The sequence below is a fragment of the Phaethon lepturus genome, unplaced genomic scaffold, assembly GCF_000687285.1.
Source record: "Phaethon lepturus isolate BGI_N335 unplaced genomic scaffold, ASM68728v1 scaffold18935, whole genome shotgun sequence".
NCBI classification, from domain to species: Eukaryota; Metazoa; Chordata; class Aves; order Phaethontiformes; family Phaethontidae; genus Phaethon; species Phaethon lepturus.
In genome coordinates, this window is record NW_010542861.1 from 4,547 (window position 1) to 16,485 (window position 11,939).

The 11,939-nt window shown below is 47.8% G+C and overlaps 1 protein-coding gene across 1 annotated transcript; it reads right to left on the reverse strand.

Annotated features, from left to right (window-relative positions):
* Positions 1–1,211: 1,211 nt before the first annotated feature.
* On the reverse strand, positions 1,212–2,324 carry LPAR5 (lysophosphatidic acid receptor 5). Its single transcript, XM_010288180.1, has one exon. It carries the CDS (start codon positions 2,322–2,324, stop codon positions 1,212–1,214), a length of 1,113 nt encoding a protein of 370 aa, XP_010286482.1.
* Between the last annotated feature and the right edge of the window lie 9,615 nt (positions 2,325–11,939).

Sequence of the window (11,939 nt, forward strand, 5' to 3'; positions counted from 1 at the left end):
AGGACTTTACTCTGAACAGCATTTCTTGTCACTTTCCCTTACCATTCCTTTTGCATTTCAGCATTTAAAAAAAAAATTCAAATATACCATAATAGACCCACTGTATGGTAGGCTGAGTCCTGCTGGAAGCCACTGAGAGGCTGTTCTGCAGTGCAAGTGGAAAGGCAACCCTTGGTCACTAGCAGGAGTAAATAACTGGGGATTCTGGCACGGCCTGTGTACAGCTGGGTTTCTTGCTTCTGGGGAGATTTATAGGGCTGTCGCATACAGTGCAGGATCAAGAAGCATGCACAAACAGTGCAAGCAAATACATTTCACTGCAGCCTCATTCGGTGGCATAATTTCTTTTTAACAGTGAAAATCACTCAGACCTGAAATCAATCACCCTATGGCCAAACAACAAGAAAGTGCAAAGCACCAACATCACTGTGAGCTTCAGAAATAATTACAGTATAGGTATCCTCCTTTTTTCTGGGGCCATTATGAATGCCAGGTGTATTTTTAAGTATGCTAGTGGTTTCCCAAGCCATTTTGCTTTAGGTAAATGTATAGCCATTGTGCTGCATATGTGTGTGTACAGCTGCACAAGCACATTTGACATACCTCCTAAAGATTGTTCTGCTAAGGTCTGTGACTTACTGTACATTTAGGAACCTATTTTCTGCAAGGCTACTAAACATTCGGCTCTTCTCCTTGACCCCAACAAGGGTTGCTAAATGCTTCAACTCTTTTGGAAAATTAAGACACTTACTTAGGTGTCCTAAGCTGGATTTAAGACTCAAATTGAAGCACCTACTTAAAAAAACAACCCCAAAGTTTCCCTCAGTTTTACCACTAAATTCACTCTGTCAGCAGTGAGCACCACATCTGTGCTCTGATTAACCCCAGAACTGCTTCATGTTACAGTGCAGCCAGGAGGTGCTCAGGCAGGATGGACTTGCTATAGGGATCTATGCTGACCAGACCTAGACACACTAGCTTTGTTTCAAGTCCTTGTTCCCCACTCTGCTTACTGTACCAAAAGAGTCAGGTGGGACCATGTCACCAAGACATCTCTGTTTATTCAAAACAACCTTTCATCCTTCAATTTTGTATCATGACGTTCACCCACATACAGTCTGCTGTGCTCCCTCAAACAGTTTGCTAAGGTACCCACAGTCTTGCTGTAATTATTGAATGGGTGACTCTGCAATGGTGTGCCCTTTCTGTGGTTATATTTCTGAGTCCTCAATAGGGCCATTCAAAAATACTGCAGTAGGAAGTGATGGCAAAGAGTCATTGGGACGGATAAAGTTTTCAGCTGGGAACTGTTTTACTTTTGAGACAGTATGGTGTCGGGTTGACTTATTCTCCACAATCTGATTCTTAAGCGTCCCTGTATCTGAGTCCCAGGCTTGTCCCCGCCGCAGTTTCTTAAAGGTATTACGGAAACCCTCAGTACTAAAGTAGTAGATCAAGGGGTCCAGTGTGCAGTTCATGCTGGCCAGTAACATTGTCATAATTAATGCTTGGCGCACAGAGTCCTGTGTTTCTGGCTCAACCTTCATCACGCGGGCCTTTATCATCCCGTAAACTGCCAGGGTAGTGTTGTAGGGCACAAAGCAGATGATGAAGATGACCAGATTGACCAAGAGGAGGCGGACAGTCTTCTGCTGTCGTAGGGTCTTCGTCTGGCTGTCCTGGCAGAGCTCCTGAAAGATCCGAATCGAGCAGTATGTCACAGAGCTGAGAGGCAGGAGAAACCCCAAGATTTCAGCCAGGACAACTAGGGGGAAGAGGTTGTTCTGCCACATCTTGTCACTAAAGCTTTCAAAGCACAGATAAATGGTCTGGTTCTGTATCTCACAGTGGTTTTGCTTGTGGACTATGGCTGTGGGGATGGAGCCCATGAAGATCACAACCCAGACAAGCAGGCAAAGGAGCTTGGCCACCTTGGGATGCCGCAGATGCCGCCAGCGAAGTGGGTGGACAATGGCAACATAGCGATCCAGGTTGATGCACATGAGGAAGAGGCAGCTACCATACATGTTGATCTGGAAGACAGAGCCAGAGACCTGGCACAGGGTGTTACCAAAGGGCCAGTGGTGGTTTGAGTAGTAGTAGAGTCGCAGTGGCAGAGGGAGTGTGAAGGTGAGGTCACTCACAGCCAGGTTAAACATGTAGATCATCACTACAGACTTCAGGCGCAGGTAGCGGATGAATATCCATAGGGCCATCATGTTCAGCATCAAACCTGTAATGAATATCAGGATATAGCCAGGCAGGAGGACGTGGTGGTTGAAGCTGTAATCCTTGCATGTCTGAGTCGCATTGGAAGCTGACATGCCCAGTGGGGATCAGGGGAGAGTCTTGCTGAAATGGTTGAGCCTGCTGGTGGACTAAGGAGGCACAAAGAAAAGTACTGAGATAAGTCATTCCCCTCTAAGAAACTATGGGCAGGTCATGTGCAACTGGGAGGTAGATGGGCACATCTCTCTCTTGACTGGTGCTGTTTTGAATTGCTGGTCAGTGGTCATCTGGCAGGGATGGTAATGTAGTCAGCCTCTAGTTTAGCAATTCTTCCCAGTGGTTACGAGGATGTTGATGCGATGGAGGGTCATTGCCAGTTGTTGAATGTCAGCACAATCCCTGGTCAGAGTAGAAGACCAAGACAGGAGAGTTTAAGTTACAGGGGAAAATCTCTTGAAAGGTCAAAATCCCACCATGGTGGCTTCTGCTGCAAGAACTCACAAAGAAACCAAAAGACTAAGAAAAATGCACAGTGAGTAATTACACGGCAGAAGTACAGAGCACAGAGAAGGTAATTGTTGTACAGAATCATTTATTGCTCAGCCCAAGAAAATGCACATTGCTTTGATCACTGCTGACAGCACATGTATACAAGAAAGGGACAGCACAAGAGCACACAGGGAAAGTAGTCAAGGCAAAGAGAGAGAGAGAGAAAGGGGGAAGAAAAAGAAGAGAGCAAGCATTTTGAGGGAAAAATGCTGACTGGAAGGAACTTAAAATAAAAACTGCATAGTATTGTTTTATAATCAGAGAAACAGGACTTTGTATATCCATTGCAGATAAAAAAAATTATCCTACAATTAGTCTTGACTCCACCCTAGCTCCTTTTCCTAAGTGAAACAATCCACACAAGCGTGAGTCTCAGTTAGTTGGAGTCCCTTACATTGCTTACATTCATACAGTTCCTTTGGTCTTCTGTCTTGCATGGGACCAGTTGTGCCTATTTGGATTGCACGTCCTCAGATAATTTTCCTGCATACAACACCATAAAGCATGAAGCAGCCTGTGTCCCACAAACACAGAGCAGCACAGCCAGGTAAGGGAGGACACAATAAAGAAGGGTGGACCATGGGATTCACGTGGACAAACATACCTGTGACTCCAAAGTAGCATGAGGCTGGTAACCACTCTAGATACTAATGGTAGCAACTGTCCTGCCAAACATTGATCAACTGGAGTGAATCCAGTGGAAGGCCACCAAAATGGTCTGGGTGCTGGCACTTGCCCCGTGAGAAGGTGCTGAGGGAACTGGTCTTGTTCAGCTGGAGAAGAGAAGGCTCCAGGGGATCTAATACCAGCCTCCCTGTAGTAGGTTTGCGTGGCAAGGTTTTGGTAGCAGGGAGGCTCCAGGGGTGGCTTCTGTGAGAAGCTGCTAGAAGCTTTCCCCATGTCTGATAGAGCCAGTTCTGTCCAGCTCCAAGAGTGACCCACTGCTGGCCAAGGCTGAGCCCATCAGCGATGGTGGTAGCGCCTCTGGGATAAGATATTTAAGAAGGGGGAAAAAAAACAGCTGTGCAACAGCAAGCAGAAGAGAAAGGAGTGGGAATACGTGAGAGAAATGACTCTGCAGTCACCCAGGTCAGTGCAGAAGGAGGGGCAGGAGGTGCTCCAGGTGTTGGAGCAGAGATTCCACTGTGGCCTGTGGTGACGACCATGGTGAGGCAGGCTGTCCCTCTGCAGCCCATGGAGGTTAATCGTGGAGCAGATCTCCACCTGCAGCCCGGGGAGGACCTCATGCTGGAGCAGGTGGATGCCTGCAGGAGGCTGTGACACCATGGGAAGCCCACACTGGAGCAGTCTGCTCCTGAAGGAAGCACCCCATGGAAAGGACCTATACTAGAGCAGTTTGTGAGGAACTGCAGCCCATGGGAAGTTTGTGGAGGACTGTCTCCCATGGGAGGGACCCCATGCTGGAGCTGGGGAATAGTGTGAGGAAGGAGTGGCAGAAACAACATGTGGCGAACTGACCGCAACCTGCATTCCATGTCCCCCTGCACTGCTGGTGGGGAGGAAGTAGAGAATTTGGGAGTAAAGTTGAGCCTGGGTAGAAGGGAGGAGTGGGGGGAAGGTGTTTTAAGGTTTGGTTTTATTTCTTATTGTCCTATTTGATTGGTAATAAATTACATTCATTTCCTCTAGTCAAGTCAGTTTTGCCCATGAAAGGTAATTGGTGAGCCATCTCCCTGTCCTTATCTCAACCCACGAGCCTTTCATTATATTTTCTTCCCCCGCTGACTGAAAAGGGGGAGTGATAGAGCAACTTTGGTGGGCACCTGGTATCCGTCCAAGGTCAACCCATCACACTGCCCATACCTGCAACGTGGCCACTGGAAGAAGACAGAGTTAGCAGTTCACAGTGAGGCATGGCAGGGGGACAAGAGGCGGTGGGCATAAATTGAAGTAATAGATACTCTGACTGGATATAGGGGAAAATGTTTTCACTGTGAGGACAGTCAGGCATTGCAACAGGTTTCCTAGAGAGGTTGTAGAGTCTTCATCCTTGGAAGTTTTCAAGAACAAACTCTGTAAAGTCCAGAGTAACCTCATCTGATCAGAGAGCTGACCCCCCTTGGAAGGCTGGGGTAGAGACTGCCTTAAATAGTCTATGATCCTAAAACTAGACATCTGCTCTCAAAGGTGTCACAGTGGAGTAGGAGTCGAGAAGTATGACATGGTTCCCCACAGCTGTTTGCACAGGTTAGATAGGGACTCCCTCACAGAGCCCGTGTAGAGTGTGATTTACCTCAAAAGGAAAGTAGAATTTTCTGTCTAGAGTAAATCTTTACATAAGGTTGATATTACCATAAGAAGCTACTCAGCAACTTGATGGGCATGACAAAGATGTCAGACCTTCTGGATGGCATTGTGGGGCAAAGCACAGATCTAGAGGGAGGATCTATTAAAGACAGAAGCAGCACTTGCTGACCTCATAGGTAGGAAAAGATTCATTCTGGCAACAATATGTTAAGTAATGAAAGTGGAAGTCTAATACAAGAGAGTAGACAGCTATCAATTTGCCCATCCTTTTGTGTTGTTGAGCAGGTCCACCACCAACACAGGTTTCTTAGAGGAACTCCTGATGGTTTGTTGAGCTACATCTGAGTGGCTTTCACCCTTTGACAATGATGGATGAAAACTTTCTGTGAAGGCTCGCATAAGTTTAAGATAATCCAGCAAGACAAGGCAAATGTGCAAGAAAGTTGTTGGTTTCAAGTGAAATGATTAGATCCCTCAAAAAATCGCAAAGGGATATGCCAGCTTTTGCTGGAGCCAAAACCTTGCAATGACTGCAGACTGAACAGACTGGTGAGACCTTTGTTTTGACCGAGACAAAGCAACTGAGACTGAGACTCTGTGAGAGAACATGACATGCTCTAACACGTGTGCCCAGACCAGCCAGGTGTCAGTTGAAGATGACTTTTCTCCATGGAAAAGCTATTTTTATCAAGAGATATTCAATAAACACCTGTAGAGAATATAAGAAGTAAGCATGGTCCATACCATGTGAGATAATCTACAACTATTATTCTATCTCAAATCGTGGGTGGTGAAGGGATAATGTAAGAACAGTGCAGTCATGTAGTTATGCTGTCTCAGCTTCTCTTCCTGCTTCCAGCATATTGTAGCACAGGGATTTCCTGAGCCAGAGGTGACCTATTTGTACTCAGTAGTCCTCGGGGAACTTTTCTTTCATGTTTTTTTCCAGTTGCTTTTTGAGTTGATGTAAAATTTACCATCTACAACATCCAGCGCCAGGAGTGCCAAGGAGTTCCACAGCTGAGTTGCATCTCAGGTGAAGAACCACTTCCTTGTACTAACTTTTGAATCACCACCTGCTAGATTCAGTTGGTAGTTTTAGTGCTGGAAGAGGCAGTGGAAAAAATATCCCTATTCACCTTCACCTTATTGTTGATGGTTTTGTAAACGTTTACCATATTCCCCCTCAGTAACATTGTGGTTTTTTTTTTTTAGGCTAAAGGGTCCTTGTCTTCATAGTTGTTCCTCACAGAGGAGCCATTCTGCCCTTGTTGCCCTTCTCAGCACCTTTCCACTTCTGCTACAGCATTTGTGAGCCCTGTGGTGGGGGGCTCAAAATGTGCACAGTGTTGATGATGTGGCTGCACTGGGCTGAGTAGACATAGATCTTGTTTGTAAGGGGTAATGGTCAGTTCAGATTGTTTTTTCTCATCACTTCACTAGGTGAAATTTCAGCTGTTATTTTAAGGCCAGTCACTCACACTTCTGTTAATCTCTGCAGTGCTTTGCAGCCAACCCTCATCTTTTCTAACTTGAATAATTTTGTGTCTCCAACAGATTTGTTATTTATTATTCATCCCTCATGAATAAGTCAAACAGTCCAAGTCCCAGCACTGGTGTCTAATAACTCCACTGAGAAAACCAACCATCTACCCTCATTCTCTTCTCATTCTACCTTTTAGGCACTTTTTATCCAGGTAGGAACATTTTCTCTAAATTTCTTTAAGCACTATTGGTGAGACCCCTTTTGAAAACCTTTTGGAAATCCACATGGGCCACTGTTCACATGCTTGTTGACTCCTTCAAAGAAGGACTGTGAGACACAGCATCCCTTTATGAAGCCATGGTGACTCTTCCCCAGTAATCAGATGTGACTGCATGCCAATTGATTTTTTCCTTTATTATAGCTTCTACTAATTTGTTCAGCACAGACATCAAGCTCCCTGGTCCGAAATCCCCCAAGAACCTTTTCTCAAATTGTGTCTGCTAGTGAGCCTTTAAAAGCAATTTTAAGCAAATGTTTCTACACCACAGTTAGTCAGGTCTTCCACCCTTCAGTTGTTTTTGAACATCTGGGGTAGAAGCCATGTGGTTTCAGACATTGCTTGGTTCATCTTCCTCCTCCATAACCGTTCCTACCACCATTTTGACCAGAGACAGTCCTTTGATGAATTTCCTTGTAAAGAGAGTTTCTGCTGTGGAAATCTCTCAGACTTTCCTGCCATGAACACCAGTGCAAGAAATCTGTTTAGATTTTTGCGCACCATCACCTTTTATTTTTTCTGAGTGGTCTTTCCTCTCATATTGGCCTTTGAGACACTGAACAGCAGAGTTCTAAACTGGCAGCAACACCACTGAGAGCAGAAAACAGATTGGAGTTTTTTGAGGGACTTTTTTTTGCGTGTGGGTGGATGGAAACACAGAAGCAAGAATCCACTATGGTGGTGTTTCTAAAGCTAAGGTGATAGTTTCAAATTTGACACAACAGATACTGTAGTCAAGATCTCAGGCACCTGAAATGAGATGTGTATATATATGCATGTCATCTTTGGAAAGATGAAGCTGTGGGAATGGAGTGTTTCTCTGCGGAGCTCTGGAGGTACTGTTTTGACTGCCCCTCACTGAAGAGGAAAAAGATGGCTAAAGCAGGCTGGTAGCAGGGAGACAGAAGAGCTGAAACTGGTTGGATTATCCTTGTTGGTTAATGTCTGAGAGCCACAGGCCATGTTCTTTGTGACTGCCTCTAAAAGACTCATTGCTCTACATGAAAGCTGCTGAGAGGTCTCAAGTCATCAGTTGTGTAAGGAGGCATCAGGGCTGAATCCTCCTCCTCCTCACGATAAGATGCTGTCTTGAAATCCTGAGGGAACTTTCTGTTTGGTGACTGACCTTATGTGGCCCAGGAGATGGAGGAAGCATCTTTTTACCTCTTAGTAAAGATCAATATGAGCCCCTGAAGGCCATCTGCTGGGACCGTGGCCTTTTCCCCAGCAGGGACAGAAAAGAGCAATTCAAACTACAGATGCTACCTAGGCAGATACTTCTTTCTGTTTTCAGGTGGAAAATGAATTTGTTGCTAGTATTCCTGCCCTGGGAGGGGGGACTGGGGGAATGACATAGACATGACACACACATGCACACACTATAAGCAACTGCTGCAGGGGAGAAGGAGCTGCAGAAACCAAAAAGAAAGGAAAACACCAGTGAGGGAGGAAGAGGTGCTGGTATAGATGTGAGATGGGGGCAACATCCACCGCTGTTGCTGTGTGAGGGGAGAGGAGAACATGATGCTGGAGAATGGGCAGACAACCCAAAAAACCCCTTTGGAAACAATGCACTGTCCTCCCCTCCCACACACCCCCCCCGTGACCACCCCACTCAGACGACAGCCCTGTGCCTCCTGCAAGCGCTCAGAGCTGCCCAGGGCCCTGCTGGGTGTGGGGTGCCGGACTGAGATGAGCCAGAGGTCGGGCTCAAGGTGGGCATCTCTTGCCAGAGGCAGCTGCTAGGCAAAGAGGCCCCACAGGACATGCAAAACCCATGGGGAGTTTTTTCTTTTGAGGGGGTGGGAAACCCTCGGTGTACTTGCATGCAGGGGCCAGAACAAGCAGGTGTGCCCTGAGATGAGATGCATGCCTGGCGTATCGCTGCCTGATCCTGGGCGTCTTCTCTCCTATCTCACCAATCGCCACTGCCTCCTAGCACCACAAAAATGACCAAGGAGCACAGTGTGGTGGGACACAGGGTTATGCATGGGGCTGAGAAATGAGTTGGAAAAAGACAGCTAGAAAAATCTTGCTGAGCATGCCACAGGGTCAGTGTTTCTGAGAGTGAGTTGTCGTTTAAACCCTGGAGCGCTTTGGAGCTGCCCTGGGGATGCAGACAGAGAAGACGGCTTTGGGGTGCAGAGCAGTGCAGCTGAAAACACAAATTGCTCAAGCTCGCTTAGTAAATCTGAAAGAAAAAGGAAAAAACAAAGAGCATACAAAGCCTCAAAAAAACCACCCAACTTCGCTTTGGAAGCTAAAGGCATATTTTTTCATAAATGTGGATGCTTTTTACCTGCTGTAGGTGATATTTAAGCCCCATTTTTCATCTTTTTTCTAACCAAGAAATTAGATTATTGTGATGATTAGAACTGTGAAGACATTAAAGACTTAGAATGGCTTGTTTTTAAGGAGGCATACATGACATCAAAGCTGAGACCTCTGTATTTAACTCACGAGGTCTGATCACAGTGCTACTGCCTGCTGCCTAGAGGTGTCACACCCTTCATCTCCTGAGAGCCCCATGGAAGAGGACTCCCATTGTGGGTACCTTGGCAAGTAAGCTCTGCAGGCTACCCGTGCTTTTAGTACTACAGGATCCCAAAAGAAGCCTGCATTTGAATAAATATGGAGATTTGCCTTGCACCTCTGGGTTCACTAGGCGACTGAAGAGGCGTAGAGGGATCCCCAGTGCCCTGTGGTCAGGTCTGGCAGCACGTCCGCAGCAGCTCACGGGGACCAGTGCCCAGAGCACCCAGACCATCCAGCTCTCACGGTGTTTCCATCTCGCTTACCTCTTTGCTGGTGAAGAGCCAAGTGTGCATGCAGGCCTGCGGGCTAGTGATCGCTGTCACTGCAGGGGTCTTAATCCAGGCACCAAAACTGCAAGCAGCTTGAATCAAAACAGAACCAGGCAGGCTCTTTGGCTACTTACTCCTCCAAATCACAGCCGTCCCCTACCGTGCCGTGACTGGTTCTACTTCTGTCATGCTGCAGTTCATTTCCCCTCCTTTCTCACTTCCTGATGCAGTTCTGGCTGGCCACAAAGCATGAACTTTGCTATTTAAAGCTGATAAGCTAAAACGTATCCTATGAAAGCAAACGTAATCAAGAAAGAAGAAACACCCAGGTGTCCTTGCAACTGAGGAGACCTGCCCTGGGTCAATAGTGCCAAATAGTTCGTCTTTGCTCTCATGCTAACCCAGCCACCTTCAGGACTGACAGGGGAAAATTAAAACATCTCCTTCCCCAAAATATTGCCAAATAGGAGGTAGAAGTGAAATATGGGAAGTGAGAGCAAAGTCAATTTAATCACTACCTGGCGCAAAGGCTCAGAGTCCTGTCAATCCCACATGCTAGGGTGCTTTGGGGCCAAGCCCCTGCCCGAAGACCCAGCTGCGCACCGCTGGCACGTGGCAGGGACCCAAAAAGAACTGAGCTCTGAAGAGGTGGCCGTCAAAGGCATATTTGCCACAGACGTCAGTCCCTGCCGTTAAAGTCTGCAGGAGGCATGATGCTAAGAAAGTGCAAGGGCTAATTTAGCAGGACATCTATGACCTGGCACTGCCCAGTGTGGCTGGGAAGGGCTCTGCCCTTCTTCAGAGCCCACCTGGCACTCTGTTGCTTCAAACTCTATTTCTGCTTTGCCTGTCCCAGCACATCTGGAAGAAGACACGGGTCATGGGATACTTCTAACCCACCATCCTTCCTCAGGAGCAGCTGCTTTGAGAAGATGCCATGCCTGCGGGCTCCTTCTTTCTCTGCAGCCTTTGCCCAGCTCCTCTGCCTGACGGCTGTTGCTGCTGGTGTTTGACTTTCTCACTCCTTGCCTCTCTTGTTCTGCCATCACTGCCTCCTCATTCAGGGAGTGACACACCAAGGGATATATGTTCCTGCTGCTCATAAATCCTTGGAGGGTACAATAGCACCCGAACCACTGATCTCACCCTGTTCCTTTTTAGTGCCTCTCTTTTTTAACCGGACCCCCTTTCTCACTTCCTAGTTGCTGGGATTTTTGTTCTCACAGCTTTTTGTGTCTCTTCGGTTCCTGTCAAGGCTCTGGTACTGATAAAGGCTTGCACATATAATGGTGGGGGTGTCCCTTCTCCCTTTGCAAAAGGAGTCTCTGACACCCTCTGTGGGAACTTCCCCCTCCCCTGCGGTGCTCACCCCCTGCACACATGTGCGCACACATGTGCACACACCTGGCTGAGCCTGGCAGTCCTGGCTTTACCGAGTGTGTCAGGAGAGGAGGACACGGTGGCACTTAGCCTAGCCTGCGAGCCCGCGCTACCCCACAGCTTCCCTCACCCCAGCCAGGTTCACTCACCTCATTAGGTCTTGGTGCATCAGCCCACAAATTCTGTCTCCCCCCGCCCAGGTGGACTCACACCTCTGCCCCTCACTGTCTCTTGGAGGCTCAGCTTGTTGGGAAGAGCAGCGCAACCCCCGGCATTTCCTCACCGCTGTCTGAGTCGACAGCAGGTAAGACCAGATTGCTGGGGTGTGTGTTGGAGGCTACACCCTGATGCTGCAGATCCCAACATGCCTTCCATCCTGGAGTGCTGACTCCAGAAAGCAGGAGCAAGGACCCAACAGAACAAGGGACTTAGGCAGCTGAAAAGGCAAGGAGAGAAGTGGAAAGCATGCTACAACAGAGGGGCTGCTCAGGTTTGAAAGGATGACTGATTAACCCCAGTGCTCCTCAGACCTCTTTGTGCAGGGAAAGGTGGAAGAGCACAGCAAAGGGGTTAACCCACATGCAGGGCCATGGTGGAAGAACCACCTCAGGGCCAGAGCAGCCGTGTTTCACTTTCTGAATGATTCAGACAGGAAAAAGAGAAACCTCCGGGCTGTGTGAGGAGTTTCACCTTCCAGGGCAGTGGGGACAGCTGGCACGTCCCAGGCCTGCTGGGGGAGTGGCAGGCTTTTCTCCCAGGACGTTTCAGCTCCCCAGTCACACAACTCACACTTTCCTGGACTCCCAGGGCCTCTTAAGGAAAGAGCTACCCAGTGGGAAGAGGGGCAGCCAACCCGTTATGCCTGCTTAGGATAAGGGCAAAGACTGTCCCCTCTTGCCATGGGGAAGAAAATGAGGCGGGTGAAGGAAGACCTGCCAGGGAAAGA

Coding starts and splice junctions, on each gene's coding strand:
- LPAR5 (XM_010288180.1), bottom strand. CDS start 2,324: ATGTCAGCTTCCAATGCGACTCAGACATGCAAGGATTACAGCTTCAAC.